We start from the raw sequence: 24,503 nt of genomic DNA, 5'->3' as shown, positions 1-24,503 counted from the left end.
CCCAAGTCGGAAAATACATGCGTCGTCTATCATCGCAGATGTGCCACTGCTGCTACCTATACCGTCATAAATACGCTTGGGGCTGAGGACAGCCCAAAGGGGAGAGCTCTGTACTGGTAGTGCTTGCCCTGATAGGCAAAGCGCAGGTAATGCCTGTGAAGGAGGGGAATCAGTATGAGGAAGTAGGCCATCAAATCCAAGGAGGCCATGAAATCCCCTGGCCAGAGGCTCTCCAAGATGGTCGAGTGTTTCTGTGCAGAACTTCCGCATCCTTAAATACTGACTTACCCGCTGCAAATCCAATATTGCCCTCCAAACCCCCAATTTCTTGGGAATGATGAATTATGGTGAAATAGTTGAGTAGCAAACAAAGTAGATCCACTATGAAAGCTCTGGCTCTATTGCCCTGATTTCCAGGAGATGCTTGATGGCTTGAAGCATCAGGTGGTGTTTCTGATGCTTGTGGGAGGAGACCAAACGGTGAGGAGGTAACTGGGCAAACTCCAGCAGGTAACTGAACAACGTTAAAGACCTATTGAGTTGATGTCGATTGTGGCCAATATGGAAGGAAATGCTGGATCCGACACCCCTCTGAAAGCTCAATCTTGTCAGGAATGCTGCTCTTGTGAATGCTGATTCTGTCCACCTCCTTTAGCCCCCCCCGCAGACCAGTCAGACTTGGAGAACTCCAGAAGAAGAAGGACCTGGCTGCACTGTTGCTGTCATTGCTGGAATCCATGCCCACCCCACTGGGCCCTCTGCCATCTCTGGGAACAAAATATCTTCTAAAGGGACAAAAAGAAGAAAAAGTGTGCTTGCTTCCCTTCCTGTTCGCCTGCATGAGACAAGCTATTCTTTCTGTCCTTTGTTTCTACAAGGACATAATCTGAATTGCCACCAGAAAGCGTGCCACCCATGAATGGATCAGTGGTCAAACTAGCCTCTGCTCTGACATGAGCATTCCAGGATTTTAGCCATAACTGCCTCCTAACAGACACATCAGCAACCACAGCCCTGGCAAGGAACGGCAAGGCATCAACAGAGGCATCAGCCATGTAAGCAGCAGTGTTGGACAGCTTACAGAGACCTTGAAGCAAGTGTGCTTTGCGGAACCTCCTGAAGCAGGGCCTGAGCCCAAAGAAGGGAAGCCCTGCCCACAAAGGAAGCTGGAGAAGAGGCCTTTAGGGCCAGAGCAGAAGCTTCCCGCACCTTGCACAAAAAAATCTCTGCCTTTCTGTGCTCAGGGTTCTTTGGAAGATCATCCCCATCCAGAACCACTATTGATCCATGGGCCAAAGAGGCCACTGGGGTATCTACAAGGGGGACCTTCAAAAATTCTACCTCCACCTTGTCATACGGATAGAGGCTTTGGAGCAAGGACCTGATGGCCTTGGAAGATCCAGGAGTTTCCTACTCAAAATCCTCCAGAGAGGAGGAAATGCACTTCAGGAGTTTGCATTTTGGAAAAACCCTGGCCGCTCCCCCAGAGGAATGAGCCCAATTAGCCTCCTGAGAGGCCAAGGCAGAGAGATCCACAGTTCCACATGTCTTTCTAGGTAAAGGCTTGGGATCCCCCACAGAAACCAATTGAACTGAACCCAACTCATCGCCCTCCCCCTCATCAGCCAAAAGCTCCCCCTCCTCTCAGAGGGAAGATGGAGGCTGCGGGGCAAAAACGCATGGCCACCACTCTCTCAGGGGCTGAAGGGGCAGAGGGACAATTGCCAGGCTCGTGTGCTTCAGGGAAGCTCCACCCAAGAGAGATGGGGAGTGATGATGCTTGTGTGAGGCTCTATGGGTCCTACGGAGCCCCCAGGGGCCCGCCACCCTGATGATGAATAGAATGAGAGATTTCCCACCAAAAATGGTGCAGAAAATGGCAGCTGGGCTGACGTGACCAGGCCTAAGACAGTGGGTGGGTCTGATCCAGCACAGGCAGGGCCTGGGAGACTGCCAGAGGACAGGCTTGATCGCCCACAGGCAGAACCTGGGGACTAGGCTGTCAACCCTGGACTGATGGCAGGAAAGATGGTTGAGCCACACAAGCTGCTGATACTGGGCCAGCTGGAACGGCCTGAATTAAGACAAGGTGAACCAGTGGCAAAACTCCAAGTGTAGGGACTGGCCCTCAATCACAGAATATGGGGGTTTGTGGGTGTAGCCAAATGCGGAACACCTCCCTCCAACTCCCACCTTACCAGAGGAGCAGACAAATGATGAGGCAGTTCCAAGGGCTTAAAACGTGGAACCAAGGTCCCTGCAATGACCAGCAATCCAGAAGCGTTATCTGGAGCTCACTGAAGAAACCCCATCCCCCTTCACGGGCAGGCAGAATCCTGCAGGAGTCATTGGAGGAATTGGCAGAAAGGACTGGGGAACTCACAGTCCCAGCTCGCTTCAACCCCAATATTCCTCAGCTTGAACATAAACTTCTAAAAATGACCCTAAAACAATATTTATATATTTATAGGACAGCAATCCGAAGAAGAAACAGATCAGAAGAACTGAGCGCTGAGAAAAAGGAAAATATCCTACTGCTGCCCACAAAAAGGTAGAACTGAGATGAACACGTCCTGCTGTGGAGCTGGGCAGGAAGTGAACTGGGAAAAGGAGTTGTTCTCCCACTCAGCTGAGCAATGCTCGTCAGCATATTTCTGCCCAGTGGAGCAAGTGGGAGAAGAAAACCCATCCATGGATCTCCTCCTTCCTGCAGGGAAATAGTCTGGAGATGACCTAAGAAAGTTAGGGACCCTCCCTGGACCGCAACCAGGAACGACAGCTGTCCACCCAGGGCAGGCAGGAGACTTACAGCACCAGGGCGAGGAGTGGGGACATCTGCCCTGTGCACCACCCATTTTGTGTGGGAATTCTCGACAGCAACAGGGCCTTTGAAGTTCCCTTTCAGGAAGACATCTTTCACAGCTTCCATTTTGAATGCACAAACAGCTGAGATGTCCAATCTCCCCCTTAAAATGAGAAAGCAAGCAATTAGTTTTACAACAGACATGATTTTTTGAGAGTGCATCCCTGCATCAGGAACCATCAAAGGGTTGTATCCAACATTAGTCCTACTCAGAGGAGACCCATTGAAATAAAGAACATGACTCGCTTAGGTCTATTAATTTCAGTGGATGAGTAGAACTTACTTGGATACAACGTAAAGGATTCAAATTATACCTGATGAAGAAATATGGCTAAAAATAAGATATGTCACCCATCCAAGCTCGACTCAGCCATTCAAAATTAATGGACCTACATTAGTAATGCCCATTAGTTTTAATAGGTATGCTCTGAGCATTACTAACCAGATACAGACCATAGTTTGGGAATTATTGTTATAAGGATAGAAAAACTTCCAGAGTCCGCATTATACATTCATTGTTTCTCAAGTGCTAATTGCAATCTCTCAAGATGCCTTTTTTTTATCACCCTTTTATGACAAAGCATCTTCTTGTAATAATAATAAAGTCTGAAAACAGAAAAGAGGGAGGAGGGAGAAAAAGATTCACAAGGGAGATTTCTGCCTGAAGTCAAACTCTGTCTCTAAATGTAACCAGAGCTAACCTGAAGATGTATCTATTATTTAGAAGACTTGTATCAGTTTGCTTATTACCATACTAGGGCGCCTGCAGTGATGCTGAGGCATTGCTTTTTCTGCAATCAGCTGAAAGCAGAATTAAAGTGGTGGCTCCACAGGGGGCTTAATATAGCACTGTCTTTAGCCATGTGCTCAGTGGGGCTGATGGGACCTGTAGTTCAACAGAGCCAGAGAGCACCAAGTTGGCCACTACTTTTGCTTTGTGTGTGTGTGGGGGGGACGAGTGGATGAAATCTTACCACTGCTGGGTAAAAATCCCATAAAAGATGGTTTCCCGCCAGTTCGTGGTTTTGAACACAAAGACAGCCTGAAGGACGTTGAACTGGAAATCTGATTCAGGAGCAGAACAGACAAGGGTGGCCTTTAAAAATGAAGTCCATTTTTTTTTCAGTGTGCGCTTCCCGCCAAGATCACCCTACATGTAGAGGGAAAAAAGAAGCTAATAAGACGGGGTGGCATTTTTTTCCTCTATCAAGGGCCACACACCCTCAGGGGTAATCTGTCAGCAGCTGCATGCAGGGCCCAAAACAAAAGTGGATGCCACCACTCCTTTTCTTCCTGGCACCCTCTGCTTCCTCTTCCTGCCACCCCTTCTCTCTCTTTCTTTCTGACACACCTTTTAATTTTTCGCCCACTCCCCTTTCCTCATAGAGCTGAAGATGCCAGGTTCTAGCCCTGGAACGGGGAGCATTTTTTTCAGTTTGACTGCCACAGTAGTTTTTGGACAACCTTCCGGGGGCCACGTGCCAGAGGTGGACAGAGTGACACATGTAAATGTTACCCCTCTACAGTAGGCTAGTTTCTACATACACGCACACAGACCCCCCTTTCTCCTCCTTCCAGGTAAGCAAGAGGCGTTATTGGGGTTCAAGGACGCATTCCTGCCAGGCAGAAACACTCAAGGAGGTGTGGCCCAGGAAGAGCCCCAAAGGCCGGGCAGAGGAGCCTTGAGGCTCCTCATCCCTGTTCTGGTCCTTGTAATTCCTGACACTGGCCCCACCCAATGGCCAGCAAAAGAGCAACTGCTCTCACCGCTCTCTTCCCTCTTCCCTGCTTGTTCCTTTTGAATCGTGCCTATCAGATTATAAGCCAGAGAGCTGGACTGTCGTATCTTTTAATCTCTGTACAAAGCTTAGAAAATGTTAGGCACTTAATGTTTAATAATAAGAATATTAATAATAATTTCAGATTATGAAGCTTGAGCTAAGTTACATATCCATCCACCTGATCCTACACATAAGATGGTCAGGTGGCCAAACACGCACTTTGCAGATCTGGGCCATCCGGGAGACCAGAAGCTTGTCGTAGAACTCAAACTCAACGGCAGTTTCAGTAAAGAACACATAAATCCTATCCGTGTCGGAGCTTGCATTGCTCTCCTGTACGAGATCAATATGAATAAAGGTGGGCTCTGGAACAAACAATTACAAGTCAGTAAGTACCATCTGCTATTATTGTTCTTTTTAAAATTGATTTTTTAACAAAATTGTGGGCAGAATCGAGACATTTCTTCTATTCCCACAGCCTAGCACAATACGAAGTAGTAGATTCCCTCCTCCCAAAAGACTCGCAGAAAATAATAATTATAGTTTATTCATTGCTTTTCACAGAAATGTCTCAGAGATTTACAATTCATAAAATACAACAGGAATAAAAAAATTTTTTAAAGGAGGCACAAATGGGGTCAGGAGGTCCTCCTTCGGGAGGGCATTCCTCCGTCTTGGGCCTATCACAGAAATAGCCCCATCTGGCCCTTCTCAAGCCTGTCAGTGATGGCTGGTGCCCAGTGGGACTGGTAGGCATAAAGGGGCATGGGGCCAACAGTAGGCAAGGCCATGTTGATGTGTGTGCGTTGTTGCGTGAAACAGCATACGTTACGTTGGAGTTAAGTTGCTCAAGAAACTTCTCAGATGCATTAGATCAGGTTAAGAGTCTTTTATTAAGACATTATGGCTTAAGGCTTTAAGATCCCCCCCTCTAGGAGAGAAGTTCTCAGTTCAAAGACATTACACAGAAGACACAGCTCAACACAGATAACTGCAAGAACTCTCCCAGTCTATCTTGATGCTGCCATGACAACGGCCTTGGCTATCCGTTCCCAGACTGGGCAAAGACATAACTTCTCTTAGCTACAGATTTCCACACTTTCAGACTCGATGGAAAAACACTCAGTGACAGTGTGGTTCAATGGTCAACAATCCCCCCTTTTTCCCATCATGTCTGTAATTCATTACAACAATTACAATAATACATTTCTACAATACATCTTGCAATACAGCTTACATTTCAGTACAGTTCAGAACACCTCTGAAAATTTAGCTAAAACTTTATTCAATCAAACTTTGGCTGTACACATGTCAAATACAAAATGTCAGGATCCATGTCCACCAGTTTATTCATTCCAGGACTGGTAATTACCCCCACAGTATATCTTTCTGGCGGTTTCCCTATGTTTACTCTTGTAGAACGTCTTAATGGCTTCTGCTCTCTCTGCCCCCCCATCTGTGCTTGTGCTTGGCACAGCCTGCGCAGGAGATTCCATTTCCTCAGCCTTACGTTTCTTTGATCTTCGTTTCCCACAAATGAGCTCATTTAACGATCTCTGAGAGGAATATGTGTGCCCTCTACCTTTATGTCTGGATTTGGCTTAAATGTTTGTGATTGTGTGTCATCTGACCCTGTAAGAATGACTGTTTCCCTTTGATCCCAAGGTTTTTCTGAGACTTTAATGCTTCTGCTCAGAATTAACTGCTGTGTTTCTGGACACCAAACTCTGAAATATGCATTCTGAAATCCCAAAACAAAACCTTGCTGCGCCCTTGGTGCAAGCTTGCCCCTCCTTTTTCCCTGTGGAATGTGGATCCAGCATCTTGCCCCGAATTTTTGAATGTGTTGTATTTTCGGTTTTCTGCCAGTGATTTTCTCATAAGGAGACATTCCAAGAGCACTGTGTAATACCCTATTGTGAATGTAATTCGCATAAAGAATTGCTTCTGCCCAGAAAGAATTCCCTAAACTGCAATCCATTAACATGGCTCTCATTGCCTCCTGCAGCACCCTGTTTTTTCTCTCTGCAGTTCCATTGGAAAACGGGCTGTATGGAGCAGTAAAATTCTGTTTTATTCCCTTACTCTCAAGGAAGTCACTCAATGCTTTACTCGTGAATTCCCCCCCCCCCGGTCCGAGTGTATCGCTTTCACAGTGACGCCATGTTGAGTTTCAATTCTCTTAATGAACAGCTTCAGCTTCTGTTCAGTTTCACTTTTATGCTTGAGCAAATAAAGATTGGTGTATCTAGAGAAATCATCTACCAGTACCATAAAGAATTTCGCACCTCCACGTGAAGCATTTATTGGCCCTGATAAATCAACATGAACTAGCTGGTAGGGAGCTGTTGTGGTTCTTTCAGCCTCCCGGTTAATTGGTGCAATAGTCATTTTAGCTTTATGACAAGAATCACAATCCATTAACTGTCCACAATCTCTTAAACGCATGTCTTCACTATGCATTGGGGTTTTCTTAATCGTGTCAAGGTTTGCATGCCCCAGCCTTTGATGCCATTCATGGACGCAGCCCTGATGTACCTGTGCCTCAGCATTTAACACAGCACACCCTGCTTGACTGCTCTTTATTACAAATTGTGAATCATTAAGGCTTCCCTGCAAACACACTTGATCTCCCCTCATTACATAACATTTGTCTTTGTGGAACAATACAGAAAAATCACAACTCACCAGTTTTCTGACTGACAAAATGTTATGAGCTAATTCTGGAACAAACAAACATTCTGAAAGTATTCCCAGTTTATCAAATCTCACCAGTCCTCGGGCTTCCACGCTCTTCTGCGATCCATCCGCAAGTAAAACAAAGTCCTGCTCATTTGTAGACGTGTAAAACAAACTCCTGTCTTTAATTAATATATGGCTCGCCCCGCTGTCAACAATCCAGTCAACAGGTGCTAAATCTTGAGACTTCTGTTTACAAACAAAGTTCACATTTCCCTGCTTCAAGCCTCCGTCCCTGGAGTTTCGCTTGACTGCACAGTCTTTCTGGAGATGCCCACGAGCCCCACAGGCATAACAAGCCTTCAGCCGTTGCTGTTCTTGCTTGTTTTCCTGTCTGCTGCTGCTTTCTTCTTTCAGCTTGGCTCTTTGCTTTTCCTCAGCACTTTTCGCCTCTTGTCTCCGCTGCCATTGCTGGGTCAGCTTTTCCTCAATAAACGCAACGTTCAGACCTCCGTCAGGCATGGCTTCGAAAGCCATGACCATATTATTCCAAGTCCCATCGAGCGAAGCCAGGATCAGATAGGTTTTCTGAAGTTCAGAGTGTTCGACGCCTCAGTCCGTCAGCTCAGCAAACAAACGTCTGAATTCCGTGAGATGCTCACTCATTTCGCACTCACCCGTGAAGCGCATCTGGTAAAGCTTCCGTGCCAAACACAATCTAGATCCCGCAGTCTGTTGCACATGAATGCCTTCCAACACGTCCCACATCTGTTTGGCGTTTGTAACATCTCTCACGTGTAGAAGTTGAGAGTCTGATAGAGCCAGAAGTATAAAAGCTTGCGCCTTCTGATCTCTACGCGTCCAGGCCGCGGTCAGTACCGCCGGAGGGGGTCTATCTATAATGTCCCATAAATCCTCTTTTATCAGCAAAGTCCGCATCCTCGGCTTCCAGCTGCCATAATTCTTTTCCGTCAATCTTTCCATTGGCAAGCCTCCCCCAGACAGGTTTACAGCCATGTTGCTCACCTCTGTCTGGTACAATCAATCAAGCTGCCCTCTGGAACTCCGTCTGCCGTTCAGACCAGCAACTTACTCCCGTGTAATGCACTGTGGATCTGGGCCCATAACCCTGTTGATGTGTGTGCGTTGTTGCGTGAAACAGCATACGTTACGTTGGAGTTAAGTTGCTCAACAAACTTCTCAGATGCATTAGATCAGGTTAAGAGTCTTTTATTAAGACATTATGGCTTAAGGCTTTAACATCCCCCCCCTCTAGGAGAGAAGTTCTCAGTTCAAAGACATTACACAGAAGACACAGCTCAACACAGATAACTGCTAGAACTCTCCCAGTCTATCTTGATGCTGCCATGACAACGGCCTTGGCTATCCGTTCCCAGACTGGGCAAAGACATTTCTCTTAGCTACAGATTTCCACACTTTCAGACTTGATGGAAAAACACTCAGTGACAGTGTGGTTCAATGGTCAACAGGCCAGAGGCCTAATTTTAGTCTTGTCCCATCCTCTTCTTTGCTGAGTTCTACAACTGCAACACTGAGACTAAGGAGGAGGAAGCTGGCAGCTGGACTGGTTGTTAAGTAAGAAGACAAGCAGGTGAGGGCTGGCTGAGGACACAGCGAGGTTGGCGGGGCAGTGCCTCGGTTACCCAAATGGACTGACCTCCACGGATGTCAAGCTTCTGTTGCTAGGAGGCTTCTGAAGATATGTTTTAGCCCATGAAAATGGCCTAATATCAGAGTTCTACACTCCAACAACTTGGCAGCAGCATTCTGAGCCAACTGAAGCTTCTGAACCATCTTCAGATGTAAATTCTACCTTTGAGCACTAGGTTTCCACATATGCTCTTTAATCCTCCAGACAAACAAGTCATTAGTAGAGTGCAAAGACAGATGCCAGCCAGGCAAAAACACTCAAGGAGGGTGTGAAGCAGGGCTGGGGATGGTTTCAAGGGTCTGAAGAGCTGCATTTGGCCCCCAAGGCTGAGATTCTCCACCGCTGTCCTGTCACTTCTCAGCTGGAGGATATATAGGACTGCACCTTCACATTTGTTTAATAATTTCTCCTTCTCTCCAGGGGAGTGTAGTTCTACAAAAGCAGAGGCAAAGATCTTAACCAGAGAAAGCACCATAGCCTCACCACTCAAACAAGTCTTAGGATTCTTTGGAGGAGGAAACTGTGACATAAAAGTTATATAAAACCAATAGAATTTTGAAGTGTTTATTAGCAGATTTATCAACCGCTATTTGGTACAAAAAGAATTCTGTTGAGCACCTTCAGGATTAACAAAACTGATTTTATGGCATAAACTTTCATGGACTAGAGCACACTTCACCAAGCGCATGAAGGTTATCCCCTCTGGACATTTCCACCTTCAGTAAAAGACTCCCAGGGAGGTATATAATTTATAAGAGTAAAAACAACTGCAACAACACTCAATGAAAGGACAAAATTGCAGAGCAGCAGCCATTAAAAATGAAAAGGAAAATATAACAGTGCAAATTGTTTAAACAAATCTAAAAAGTTTAAATAAATTTTCAAGAGAGTGAAAGAGAATGAGTGAAAATGGGACATGAATCCCCTCATTATTATATTTTAAGTGTTTTGTACATGCCCGCCTTCTTTCTTAAAACTTTATTTCTCAGTATAGTTGCTTGCCGTGGGTGAGTGGGTGCGTGGGGGCTGCAGCAAAAACTACACAGATTAACATCAAACATTCAGCAATATGCAGAAACCTAGATGAATCCTTCAGAGGAAGGACAATTTGTTATCATTCACGCTAAATAAGAACATTTTTGCCCCGTTTTAAATAAAGGGACTGTTTATAGAAACTAATTAAATTCCCTTGCATCTCCTTTCTGTTGTTATGCAGCAGAATGAATAAAGCCTTCCTGGTGGCATGTAAAATGGGTGAAAATAGGCCTGTCAACAGATTAAAGAATTTTATTTATGGATTAATTATCTGATTTGGAAGGACTTAATCACATGAAGCACATTTACAAATTACAAAAACATCAGTTATAGAGCCCCTTTGGGAGAACCTTGATTGCAAGTTAAAATTTAATAACGAAATTTAATAAACCAAAAGATAGCACTTATTGTTAGGCGCAAAATGACTTCCACATTGTAGTGTGTGTTTGTGACAGGGAAGCCTGCAGTGCTGATTGGCACTGATAGAACTGTGATAGCACACCATATTCGCTGCAACAGAAACAAAGCCGTTTGCAGCAGAATGTGTGTTAAGGAAGGGAAAGTTGTTGGCTTGGCTGGGATTAAATCTCCACAGGGGATGGGCAAAGATGGAAAAGCAGGGAGGAAGGAAAGCAAAAGGATTAAAAGCCTAGAGGCTGAAGAAAAGGTGTTTGGGATTGGGAAAGAAGACACAGAAGGCAGAGTGGATGGAGAATGAGGCTTGAGAGAAAAGGACAAGAGGCAGGGAAGTGAATTAAGAAGGAACCAGAGGCAAAATAACCTTCTATAACAACAGCCCATGTGTCTACAAGTACCTGTCCTGGCTAAACTGCTTTGTGAGAGGCACAGCTGGAAGGAATCTGGGTGGGAGGGAAGGCATTGATAGGGCACAAGCAACAGGAGAGAGCCGAGCGAAGTAGCCTTCCTTCCCTTTAGAGAGTCGGCAGTGCCTTTGTGACATCTGCAGCCATTGCCCCAATCGGCTTTGTTGTCTCAGATCTACTTGTATGGTTAACAACCAATGCACCTCACAGGGGCAAAGACAGATGTGAGCATACAGAGGGGTGGGCTACATCCAGCACATCTATTCACCCACCCACCCTTCCCCAAATCTCTTCCAAGTCAAACCTGTACATCAATTTCCCTTTTCGATCTAAGGGCTGGAATAATATATCTTAAAACACTGCCTTGCACTACTTCTTAACACACACCCTTCGCCTCCCCCACTAAACTCACATATTTTTATAAAAGGAAGATCTTTCTTTAACAAAATCTGTTTGGCATTTCAATGAAAATTTACCTGTTTATTAAGCTACCGTCAAAGCAAAGCTGTGCATGTAGCATTTCTCACCAGACAATGCTGCAGTAGGGTGTGCATTTTCTAAAGGGTGGATTTAATTGCACGCTCAAGGGCTTTGATACGTGACAAGGGGCAGCAGAAGACTTAATAGCACAGGTTCGAAAGAAGCACCCCAAACACCGTTAATTGGTGACACTTAACTACATAAAAAAGGCCTTACCGTTAAGCCAGGATGCTTTAAACTCTGTCCTTAAAGGATTCCTCAAACTCCGTAGTATAATTGGCTCCGTACCCAAGAAGTTGTTTGAAGTGGCAGAATAAAGTGCACCGTCTTGGGGGTGGGGGAGGGGAATAAAAAGAAATGTTTTTTAATCCCTGCCACAACCTGCTGAAAATGTGGACGCATACCCTGTGTGTGCGAGACAGCTATATTTAGAAGCAGCAACAGGACAGATAATACACACCATGGCTACGATGGTGGTTCCTCTCAGGGCCAAGCGACAAGTTACACCAGAGATGGGGAACCTGAGGCCCAGAGCCTGTATACAGCCCTCCAGGGTTTGGTTTGGTCTGGTCTCTCAACAGCCCTGCCTCACACACCCCTTGAGTGTTTTGGCTGGGCTGGAATGTGCCCTTATAGTTCAATAATGCCTTCTGCTTGCCTGGACATGTGTGTGCATGTGCATGTGCGTGTGCGTGTGTGTGTGTGTGTGTGTGTGTGAGAGAGAGAGAGAGAGAGAGAGAGAGAGAGAGAGAGAGAGAGAGAGAGAGGAAACGAGCCTATGGTTAATAAGGAAAAGACTACACTGATTGCTCCACCCACTTTCACCTCTGGCCCCACCCACCATTGGCGAGTGGCCCGTGGGATTGCCAAGAAGGGAACGGGGACCTTGGGCTGAAAAAGGTACCCCTCTCCTAATTTCAACTAACTCAGCCATACTGGATACTCTGCCTCACACCTGGTCAACCCATCCATGGCTGGATCCACTCATCCACCGCAGGGAAAAAAGTGCTTAACACCCCCACTTTTATTCTGAAGGAAAAGCAGGTATGAGGGCCACAATCCAGCACCACATTTTTTTCTGAATTGGGGAACCCTCACTGATTTCCCAACGTTGCCCGCGCAAACACTCTTTGATCAAGCCCAGAAGGACAGGAAAGTGAATGTGCACCAGTGGCAATACGGAGGAAATGGAGCAAGGGAGGCCATAGGGTAGCTAAAGGCATCCTGCTGGCCCAGCCACCCCAAACACGAAGCCACATCCCCTGTCTCTGGAGGAAAGTAACACGAGAAACAGCTAGTACTGCGAAAGTAGTCAATGACAGAGAACAAGCACTGGAAAAATCTGTAGACCTGCAGGTGCTGCTGGACTCCCAGCGCCCATCGTACCTTTAGATCAATGCCGGCTGCTGAAGCGGATGAGTTGGGATTCAACAACGCCTGGATGGACACACAATTCCCCATTCCTGACTTAAAGAGAGGCACTCCCCTCTCTCAGGAGGGAGTACCTCTTCTAACTAGGGGCGTCCTTCCATCTCTCTCATATCACTGGGAAAGCTACTTCTCAGAGCAGGGATGAGGAACTCTGAATCTTGCTGAACGACAACGCTAATCATCCCTGACCACTGGCCATGATGGGGTATTTGGAGTCTGACAACGTGTGGACAGCATCAGACTTCCCATCTCCAAAAGAGAAGATGCCAGTTCTTTCCCCCAGAAACTGAATTAAACAGCTCTCCAAAGAAAAAGCAACTCCCAGATTTAAAGGACACGTCTGTGGTTGTCAAAAGACAGCAGACTGTGTTTCCAATAGGCCGCGCTTTCCTGTTTTGTTAGATTTGATAGGCTTCTGCCTTTGCAATATGGAGAGGAGCAGCATGCAGCCCCTCCCCTCCTCTCAAAATATCCAGGAAGGAAGAAGAAATAGAGATTAAAGGCTGGCGGAGTTGGAAAAATGCTTCTCAGGACTAAGTCCTAATCAGAGTAGACCCATTAACACTGATGGACATGATGAACGAGGATCCATTAATTTCAATGTGTCTACTATGAGTAGAATTCAATTGGAGACAACCCAGCATCTTTTGGGAAAAGTTAAGAGTCAGTCAGTCACTGGGGGAGAATCAATGTGCAAGCAGACAGCGGCGGCTGGCTGAGTGGGAGTAAGTAAAAAGGTTTTCAAATAAAGTCTTTCATTCAGGGCCTGAAAGGACACATCAGATCCAGAATATGCTCAGACACCTAATTTGAGCAATTAGCACTTGACAGCCATGACTAAGCGGGAAAGATATCAAGTCACTCATGTGGCAATGAGGAAACTCACCAACCATCAAGGACGCATATCTTGTCCTTGGCTCAAAGGGACATCTACCTCTGCTTTCCACAGCCTTTGACTGCAGCTTTAACTTCCTGTCGTCAATGACCTATTTTGGAGAAAGCAAAACCAAATGAGCTGAGATTTCTATTTGAAGAGAGCAGGTCCATATTACATAATTCTGACACGGGAACCACCTCTGTATAGGAAACAGTGCTTCACCTCATCCAGATCTCCCTATGTTGGGGTGGGGAATCATTTTCAGCCCAGGGCCAAACTCCCTCACGGGCAGCATCCTGGAGGCCCACATGACGGGGTAGGTGAGGCTTTTTGAAGTGGATGGGCCAAGAGATGCAGGCCTCTCTATTCAGCTCCCAGTCCATGCTGCCTCCTAGGCCAAACCCCTCACTTCACACCCTCGAGTGCTCCTGCTTGTCTGATGCAGAGGTGTGTGTGTAGAAGCCTCTGACTTTTGCATGGTAGAATGTTGCAGACTATGCCAAGCAGGGCTGTGGAGTCGATACGCCAAACCTTTGACTCCAACTCTGACTCCTCTATTTTTCTACTGTCCGACTCCACCCAAAATTGCTTCCAACTCCATAGCCCTGAAATGGGCTGTAAATGTCTTTTTAAATTGGAAGCTCTCATAGGAGCATTTTTATCATTGCCTGAATATGCGCTGATCTTGGCATCACAGCATTTGTCTTCATCTGGGTCCTGTGTCATACACTGACACACAAAATGTTTTCCATCTTCAGTTATGGTGAAATGCTCAGCTACAGCTGACTTCATGGGAAGCTTCTTTGACATTTTGAATGTATGTTTTAAAAAAATTGTCAATCAAAATTTATTCTAAAGCTGGAGTCGGTACATTTCTACCGACTCTGACTCCACCCAAAATTGCTTCCGACTCCGACTCCACAGCCCTGATGCCAAGGTTAAGAGTCTTATTCATTGCCACACCAACCAACGTGCACTCCCCCCCCCCAGAAGTTTTCCCATGAGAAAATGTGGTCCTCTGGCTGAATAAGGGCCCCCACCTAAGCTTAAAACAAACCATGGCTTAGCATTATGCGCAAACCAGGTCACATGCGAAGCAGCATCTTGTAAAAACACATCTGTTTGCCCAGGATTTCCCTAACCCATAAGATCAGACCCTGTTTTTTATTTGCTGAAATTCCCTGAATTCCAGTTTTTATACTGCTGTTTTTGTTTTAATGACATTGAGTTTATAGCTTTTATGTTGTACAACACTTACAAGATTTTTAAACAGTAAGTGGTATATACATGTTTTTTAAACAAATAATTTTATTAGTTTCTTTAATCATTACAAGCTCATAATTACTAAATTAAATAAAACTAAAGAACAAAATTCATTACACATTTCATACATCAGTTCCTTAATCTGGGTGTTACGTTGGGCCTACCATTTATACTACACTTTAAATCATTTACAAAGCTATGAATTTCTAATCCATTTTACTTTTACTTTTCCAAGACCATTTCAGGCAACTTCACTTTATCTATCTTAAAGACCTTCCAATCACCTACTCCACATTCAAGTGAATGCCATTGGTAAAACTGGGCTACCAGTCTGTTCATTTACATGTCTAATAAAGTCAAACCAAACCATTATAAAATTGTCTCTCTTTCTTGTGTCTTGTACCAACCTTAATTTATTTGTCAATTTTTCCAATAACATTATATCCCATACCATGTTTATAAATACTTTTTAAAAAATAACAACAATAATAATTATTTTATTACCTACCCTTCCCTCTGAGATCCCACGGCAGGTTACAACTGTTTAAAATACATCTTTAAAAACAACTGAGAAACGTACAATCACAAAGTAAATAAATAAGACTTATAAGAGGAACAGCACTCACAGCTCAACCTCACTATGGGAGAGGGGAAAGGGCATGATATTATAAGCAATCCACAAAATGTATTTTGTGTACTTACCATGTAACGACAAGCTGGATGAAAAGCATTGGTTCCACAAATGTAGAAGCTGGTCGCATTTATCTCATGAAGGAGGAGGATGTAATTCTGGCATTCTGCCTTTAAAGAAAAAAGCAAACAAAATTAAACACTAACAACAAACAGTGTGGGTATTTCTGTTCCTTATTACATAAAACCATTCTGCTGCTTTAAAAGTTAAGAAGTCCAGACTCAAAAATTACCCAACTACAATATCCGGGATGAATTCATTCAAAGATTCATCCAAAAATGGCTCACAGAGCAGCTTAAAGATCACACATCATTATTATTACTATTATGATTATTCTACATCCCTGCCCTCAGGCTTACAACACAAAAAGAAAATGGAGCAGGAAGGAGGAGGAAAGTAGCTCTCAGTTACAAAGTTCCTCTAATGACTAATTCGGGATGAATAATTCCAGGAGGGAAAGAGTCAAAAGTTGCTGGTCTCTCAACTGTGCCAATGGAGCGGTCCTGCATCCTGTCTCTTCCCTCGTGGACAGCCTGGTAGTGTGGATTTAGCCAGGGATTTTCCACGTGTAAAGCAGGGGCCCACCACTGAGCTATGGGCCTTCCCCTAAAAATACAAAACAGCCTTGTACCAAGACCACCTAACGAGCCCAGAATTCTTTTATTACGACACCTCTCCATGGCCTCTAGGACTGCCACCCAAGATTTTTTTTAACCGGGACCCAGGACCTTCTGCGTGCACATGCTCCATCCTCAAGAAGCCTGCCACAATCTTGCACAGACAGGATGTTTTTTATTGGTTTGTGTATTTTAGTCATGTTTCTTATATAAATTGGACTTGTTACACTGCTTGGTGATTTTTTTAGCAAGAAGTTTATACATTTTCTAAATAAATAGGCTGGAATTCAAAGAGCTACTTTTGGCACACCTGAGGACTTAGCTCTATATCGGCTTTTATACCAGCTTAACTGGCCAACTTTTCCGAGCAAAACCTAGTGAGAGTCTTTCTGCTAGAGGACACAAACTCATCTGAACAGAGCCATCGTCTCCAGAGTTCTCTGAGGGAGAGGGAATGACAGTTAAAGCAGTTGAAGCCTGTGGCACAGATTATGTCCTGCGCCTGGGCTGCAACAGTGCCAAGACCTACTTTGCTCTTTCCTCGGCGAAGGCATTCAAGCTGCCTGTCCTCTGGGGCAAACCAGACCTCCTGGAAACCAAAAAGCAAATGAAATGTTAAAAGAATTGAAGCTGCTGACCAATGAAACATTCTACTGTACCAACACCAGTGCTTTCAGCCAGCGGCTTCCTGTTCCTATCAACTCATCACTGTCAGAAGTGGAAGTTTTAGCTTGGTGTGCAGAAGCCCTCCACCTAGCCGCATGTGCTCTTCCAGGGCAGTGAAGAAGTATGCTCTGGATAGGTCTTGCCTACTGAAACAGGCTGCAGGGCTCTCTCAGAGAGGAAGGGCTATAAAAGGGCTTCCTGTTTGGGCTGAGATATTGCCTGAGCAATAATGGCCTTTCTGACTCTGGTGTGCTTGTTTTTTCTTGGGCTGTGGCTTCATTTCACGACTCTGACTCCTGGGTTCATCTCTGACCTCTGATGCATGAATCGTCTCCTCCTGACTCACAGGGACAGGGAACCTGCAGCCTTCCAGATGCCGTTGGGCTCCAGCTTCCATCATCCCCAACTACTGGGACTTGATAAATATCGGGAGTTCCCAAGGTTCTCCATCCCTACCATAAGAGGCATTCCCCTCTCTCAGGAGGGAATGCCTTGTTCAACCAGAGGTATTCCTCCATCGCTCACATGCACTTCGGAATGCTGCTTCTTAGGTCAGGAATGGGGAACTCTGTGTGCTCTAGACTCCCAACACCCATCACAATCCCTGACCATTGAGTTTGACTGTGATGGCTGCTGGGGCAAAGGGGAGCTGGATTTAAGCTTTTCTATAGTCTGTCTTATCTCAAAGTGTTGAAGGTAGCTGTGCTCCCCCCCTTTTCCACCCTAAACACAGGGTCTACCTTGGGTCTACGTTTTTCCAGCTCCCTGCTAGGCATGTTGCATTTTGAGTCTTGTAGTTTTTCTTTCCTGAAGGCTCGTAAAAGACAGCATAATGAGACAATCTTGTGGCTTGTGCCTAGGATTCATACAGTTGGGACTTCCCCACCCCCTGCCACTCTCTTTCTCACACAGACACACTTCTGCAAATGAGTATTGTTTACCTGATTTTTTTTATTTTTTACTGTTTTAATATTAATGCCCCTCCCCAATTGCCCCCCCCCTTTATAGGGCTTCCAAACACATTCCGGACATGGAGAAAACAGTTATACATTGGTACAAGAGACACAAACTGAATACATTCTTTATGACCGCTCATGCTTTCCGCATTTCTGAAGCAGCTGTCGATAGGGGTCCTTGCATATTGCCATTGCTTGCTATTTGAATTTATATCTCATCTTTTTCATGCAATGGACCAAGGCCGCAAAACAACACATAAGGTAAAATATACTACAGACCAATCCTATAAAAAGCTGAGGGGAAAACAGGGGAAGGGCCTTAAGGAAAAGACTGTAGTTTAGTAGTAGAGCACTTGCTTCACCGACAGAAGGGCCTGGGTTCAGTCCCCAGCATTTTCAGTTAGGATGCTCCTGTACTGACTGGAATAATTAACTCTGAAGATGCTGGCGGCTTCAGACAAGGGACTTGGGCAGCATTGGCCATGGAGGCACCTTGCAGGCGGAGGACCTGCTCCACCACTGAAGCAGGCAAGAAGGTAAACTGCAGCTTTCTGCCCAACAAGGACCAGTGATCCGAGGAGCCCGGAGGAGCCCCTTTTGGCTTTAGATAAGTGCTGATTTTGGCCTTGCCCCTCATGCAAGATGATTGCTCATAGAGCGCCCTGTTCCCTCTCAGCTCAGCGGTAAAAAAGGCTCCAGGATCAGGCCAAAGGGGGTCCATCTAGTCCAGCACCTTGTTCTCACAGTGGCTAACCAGACGCCCCAATGGGAAGCCCACAAGCAGCTTCAGCACAACAACACTCTCCACACCTGCGATTCCCAGAAACTGGCATACTGCCTCCCACAGTTGGAGTGTAGCTGTTGTGGCTAATCCCTTTTAATACCATCCAGGTCAACTCCAGTGCCTGCAGGAAGAGGGAGAACATCGCCACCCAGGGAAGGAGAGCCTGCTGTTGCTGCTGCTGCTGGAACACCACCTCCACCACCCTTCCCAGTGGGACTGCTGCCTGGCAGACGTGCCTCCTGCAGGACCAGGTCCCAGGTACCCAGCCAGCTGTGACTAATTTCCATCACCTGTCCCTCTTTGGAGGGATACATAAGCCGGCTGGCTGAGGTGGCCTGGGTTTTTGTCTTTTGTTTTGTTTTTGTTTTCTTTTGGGTGCCATTGGTTTTAGCTATGGGTGGGTTCGGTTTCGTTTTATATTGTAGTTCTTGGGTTTTTATGTAGTTTGTATGTTGTATTTTACTTTATCTTGTACGCCGCCTAGAGTGGCCGCTTGAGCGGCCAGATAGGCGGCCTAGAAATAAAATTTATTATATTATTATAATTTATTATAACACCTCTGGTGGGAGCAAATTCCACAGTTTGACTACGCATGTGTGAAGAAGTCCTTCCTTTCGCCTATCCTGAATCTCCCAACGCTCAGCTTCACTGGATGCCCCAAAGTTCTAGTATCAGGAGAGAAGGCGAAAAAGTCTCCCTATCCACTCTCTCCATACCATGCATCCTCTCTCGCACACTTGCCCTTTCAGCAGGGGCCACAGCTCAATGGGAGAATGTGGGCTCTGCATGCCAAATGTCCCTTCAACCGGCGTCCCCAGTTGAACGGAGATCAGGTGACAGGAAATATCTCCTTCTGGAACTTCATGTATTCCTACTTAAATCAGGACTGGAATTCTACTTTGTTATTAAGGGAAGTCCAAAAATAAGTCAACTATTTGCCTTTTCATTAGGATCATGGCCCTGCTTCTGTCTTTGCAAAAGTGCCCCAAGTGATATGTGTGTGCTTATTTTTAAACTGAGAGCCAGTGTGGTGTAGTGGTTAAGGTGTTGGACTATGACCTGGGAGACCAGGGTTCGAATCCCCACACAGCCGTGAAGCTCACTGGGTGACCTTGCGCCAGTCACTGCCTCTCAGCCTCAGAGGGAGGCAATGGGAAACCCCCTCTGAATACCGCTTACCACGAAAACCCTATATAGAGGGGCACCATAAGTTGGGATCGACTTGAAGGCAGGCCATTTCTATTTTATTTTAAAACAAATTTTTAAAATATTACGTACCCTGGTTATTTCTTTAGAGATATCATTCAAGTCAAGAGCAAGGATATAATCTTTAGCTCCGGCATACAAAGTGTTGGTTTCTTCACTCACCAAGAGAGTGGAAAAATTGGACAGTCCTGGTTTCCAAAAAATGTTCAGATTTTCAGCTAAAAATGAAAAAAGAAAGAAATGCCTAAAGATCTAAAATGAAGATCTGGTAGAATGACATAATTATATATCTGTCTGAAAACAGAGAGATTTACTTATATACAATGTCTGTTGCATCACTTTTTTCCTTTTTAAATGTTGTTCACTGCCATGGACATATTAAAATGAAAACTGATTAGATGGGACGGAGCTAGACTAAGGCTGTAATCCAATACATGTCTACTCAAAAGTAAGCTCCACTGGGTCCAAAAGGACTTACTCCCAAGTTAGTGTGTATTGGAATGCAGCCTAAGTTAGCTGCACACACTTCTTGTTGAAATCAAAGGGATTTTCACCTTGATTTCAATGGGACCAAATATATTTATTAAATGTATATCCCACCCATTCTCCCAGTAGGAGCCCAGGGTGGCAAATTCAACTACCTTAAGTCTCAGATTCATCATGGTGTGAATAAATGAACTTCAGAAGAAAACAATACCCTATATGGCCTCCAATATTTTATGGACCCAATTTTAGTTATTATTATTATTATTAATTACATTTATACCCCGCCTTTCTTTCCATGCTAGAAACCCAAGGCAGCTTACATACGGTTCCCAAGCGGTCTCCCATCCAGGCACTGGCCAGACCTGAGCAGGGTGCTGGCCTCATGTGCCTTCAGACCATAGCCTGGGACTTAGTTCTCCTTAACAAAATTAAAGTAAAAGGAAGACTAGTCCTCATGGTTATGAACCAAGGGAAAAATTGACAACAGATACAATGACACTTAATGAAGTCTCAGAAACTCTGAACTGAAAAAATTGCTTTACAGTCAAAATGAACTCTGAAATTCAGCATTCTGAAAGTGACTAGCCAAATCACAGAATAGAAGAGTTGGAAGGGGCCTATAAGGCCATCGAGTCCAACTCCCTGCTTCTGAGAAGTTCACAAGCCATGCCTGAAGGTAAAATGGCCTCCCCTTTTGCACATGGAAGTTCCATTTTGCTGTCACAGCAACTGTATAGCCTGGTTTTAGTGTTATGTTTTTGTTCTTTGGACCAAGAATTTTTTTTCATGCGGCATCTCATAAATATAGTTTGTTGTTATATGCCTTAAGTCAACTATGACTTATGGCAACCCTATGAATCTTTTGGATGTATTCATAGGGTTTTCATGGCAAGAGGTATTCAAAGGTGGTTTACCATTGCCTTCCTCTTCATAAATATAGTATGTTATAAAATGAGCCCATCTAAGATGATAAAAAGTTGCTCTGCCCGACCAGACCAAAGATCCCCCTAGTCCAGCCTTTGCCAACTTGGTGCCCTCCAGATGTTTTGGACTACAGCTCTGATTATTCCTAGCCAGCAGAGCCCATGCTGGCTGGGGCTAATGGGAATTGTAGTCCAAAACATCTGGAGAGCACCTGCTTGGCAAAGGCGGGACTAGCCCAAAAGACTGCATCTACATGCTTTTTGTTAATAGTTGCAGCAGGACACCTACGTTGGTATGCCACTGTTTTTCTTGGCACACAGTTCTGGAGATCCCTTGCTTCCAGTAGCTGGATTGTTCCCCAAAGGCCTGAAAGGCAGAAGGCAGCGATGGTGCTTGTCATTTTGTTGCAGAACATCGCAACCTGTCCCGTGTTGACTCTGTGGGATTTAACAATCTGAGGCATGAGAGATGCAACTGCTGGCATGCTTCACAATATGATTTTAAAGGTTAAAGAGTTAAATCCTGCTTGACCCAGAAGGTGAGAGCCAGTGTGGCATAGTGGTTAAGGTGTTGGACTAATCCCCACACAGCCATGAAACTCACTGGGTGACCTTGGGCCAGTCGCTGCCTCTCAGCCTCAGAGGGAGGCAATGGTGAACCCCCTCTGAATACCGCTCACCATGAAAACCCTCTTCACAGGGTCGCCATAAGTCAGGATCGACTTGAAGGCAGTCCATTCATTCATTTGACCCAGAAGGTAAAGTCTGCAGCATCTAAAGCAGACTTTGCAAAAGTCAATGTGCAAAAATCCTGAACCTTTCCAGGAAGATGATGGTTCATGAAAATCATGACCACCTTTTCCCCGGTTTTCCCATCAGCCCCCCCACCATACCCAGACCCTCACCCCAAGTCAAAATATCCCTCTCCCACTGTTCCCCATTTTCCTTTCAGGAAATACATACCACCCGGTCAGAGACAACCACCCCTATGTCCTCCTCAGGACATCCCATCACCAAAGAGCAACCTACAATACCCTTTAAAGAAGGGGTAGCCAATGTGCTGCCCTCCAGATGTTGCTGGGCTACCCCTCCCATCGTCCCAGATCATGGGCTAAGTTGATAGGAGCTGAAGACAATAACATCTGGAGAGCATCACTGTAAATAGTATTTATTTACTACTCCATTTATATCCCACCTTTCTTCAAAGGAAATCAAGGTGGCATACATGGTTCTCCCACAACTCCCCATTTTATCCTCCCAACAACCCTGTGAAGTAGGTTAGACCGAGAGGAGGTGGTGACTCAAGATGAGCTTCATGGTTGAGCGGAGGATTTGAACACGGGTCTCTCGCAGGTCCGAGTCCAGCACTCTAACCACAACAGTACAGAAGTCCTTGAAAGTAAATCTCTCCCACCAAATAGCCCCCAATACCCTCCAGAGGAGGGTATTATTCCCCATCACCTGATGCCAATTCCCATTTTAAGTCAATGAGCCCAGCAGCCTCCTTGGGAATCTCCTGCACTCACCAACCCCTTTTCCAGCCTGACCCCTATATCCTGAATTAACAATCCCCACTTTCCAGAGGTTGCCTCCAAATACCTCTGGGGAGAACCCACCGGAGTGAACTCATGTTTTTTTAAAACGGTTCCGCAAATGTTTTTAGATGGGCTCTTAATCTTTTTTAAATGTTTTCAGGTGGTTCTCATTGCTTCACATATGTTTCATTTTAAACTGTATTGTTTTAAACATTGTGATGTTATGAGAGAAATTTAATAAGTGTCCATTAATTTCAGCAGGGCTACTCTGAGTAGGCTAACGTTGGATTCAACCCATGAATACTGTTATCGCCAGTCATTTCCTATTACTTTTTCACTCCTGTTATTATTATTATTAATAACAATAACAATAGTTTATTTCTACCCCGCCTTTTGGCCAAAAGGCCCTCAAGGCGGCTTACAAAAAATAAACACAAATATAAAAACAACAATGACATCCCCCAATACTTTTCTCATGACATTTCTTCGTTATTCTTCTCAGAACATCTCCCCCCCCAAAAAATATTCCTCTTCCAGCCATAACCCCACTAACAACCCCTGTATTAATTCCCCATAATTATTCCTCTCAGGACATCTCCACCCCCACTTTCCTGATCAAAAACCACCCCCACCCCAAATATTCCTCTCAGGAATCCCATATCCTGGTCTCCAGTCTGCTTCCCCACCCCCACCATATTAATTCCCCTCAAGGCACCTCCCTCCCTCCAATAACACCTTTCCAGGCCAAAGGCCCCCTCCCAAGAATTCCTCATCCTTATTCCCGCCACTATTACCCCCTTACCAGGACAACCAACATTCCCCACAAAGGAACCCTCCCTTCCCTCACACCATAAATTGCCTGGAAAACGGCAGTTGGGCGCGTCTTTTATAAACCTGCGTCACCCGTAGCTCCGCCCCTGAGCCCCGCCCCTCGCGCAGCTCAGCACGTGGCTTCTCAAGGAAAGGGAACCTCCGGTTGGCTTGAGGCTTCGTCGCGGTTTTCCCTCGCTTTTAAATTTAGCTTCCCCGACGCCCCCACTACAATTCCGTATTTTGCAAATTATCATCATCTCTGAGCAGCAGATTGCCTCCTCCATCCTTCTCCCCTCTGAAATTTCTGTAGTTTGTAGCAGAGCTTGGAAAAGTTACTTTTTTTTGAACTACAATTCCCATCAGCCCCAGCCAGCATGGCCACTGGATTGGGCTGATGGGAGTTGTCGTTCAAAAAAGTAACTTTTCCAAGCTCTGGAGCAATATTAACAATATAAGTATAAAAAGTACGGTATTGGTGTTGCTGTCCTGCTGTCACATTCAGAGCATCCTGTGCAAGATCCTAAATACTTTTAAAATTGGTTCTTAAACATTCTCCACTCCTGTTTTTAGTTATATAAGGTTGTATCCAGTTAAATCTACTCAGAGTAAACCCATTGACGTTAACCTGTAGCGCAGTGGCAAACTCAGAAGTGCAGGGTCCCTTCATAATATAGTCACACCCGTTTTTGTTCCTGGGATGAGAATGAGATCCTTGTCAATGCTTTCTGCCACAACAGGCATCTCTAGGAGCCAATCAGCATGGGGGGGGGAGCATTAGCTACTGAAAAGAGTCTTCTCAGTGGCTGACTCACCTCCTTTCACTCTGATTGGCTCCAATCAGCAAAAAAGGACAATGAAGCATGTGAGAAGACACTTCTCAGTGACTAATATACTCCCCTTTTATGTTGATGTTATGGGATG

General features: G+C 45.2%; 1 protein-coding gene across 8 annotated transcripts in view; it reads right to left on the bottom strand.

The window, feature by feature from the left end:
* Positions 1–23,649, bottom strand: part of LOC133372652 (semaphorin-4D-like) — a 51,347-nt gene extending 27,698 nt beyond the window's left edge. For 3 of the 8 annotated variants that reach the window (XM_061601552.1, XM_061601548.1, XM_061601556.1), the window contains exons 1-10: positions 22,430–22,483; positions 21,524–21,672; positions 19,898–20,043; positions 16,743–16,802; positions 15,608–15,706; positions 13,652–13,751; positions 11,551–11,661; positions 4,864–5,009; positions 3,838–4,013; positions 2,810–2,966 (exon numbers count right to left, since the gene is read on the bottom strand). In XM_061601552.1, coding sequence (XP_061457536.1) covers positions 2,810–2,966; positions 3,838–4,013; positions 4,864–5,009; positions 11,551–11,661; positions 13,652–13,751; positions 15,608–15,706; positions 16,743–16,802; positions 19,898–20,043; positions 21,524–21,672; positions 22,430–22,482 — 1,197 coding nt within the window. In that variant the 5' untranslated portion in view covers position 22,483. Of the gene's footprint in view, positions 1–2,809; positions 2,967–3,837; positions 4,014–4,863; positions 5,010–11,550; positions 11,662–13,651; positions 13,752–15,607; positions 15,707–16,523; positions 16,691–16,742; positions 16,803–17,619; positions 17,687–19,897; positions 20,044–21,523; positions 21,673–22,429; positions 22,484–23,571 lie in introns of those variants that run through there. The other 5 variants (XM_061601550.1, XM_061601551.1, XM_061601553.1 and 2 more) reach the window with 5 other exon arrangements.
* Between the last annotated feature and the right edge of the window lie 854 nt (positions 23,650–24,503).

Source organism: Rhineura floridana, chromosome 18, assembly GCF_030035675.1.
Source record: "Rhineura floridana isolate rRhiFlo1 chromosome 18, rRhiFlo1.hap2, whole genome shotgun sequence".
Classification (NCBI taxonomy): domain Eukaryota; kingdom Metazoa; phylum Chordata; class Lepidosauria; order Squamata; family Rhineuridae; genus Rhineura; species Rhineura floridana.
Note: the sequence above shows the minus strand (reverse complement) of the source record. Positions and strands in the feature narration are given on the sequence as shown.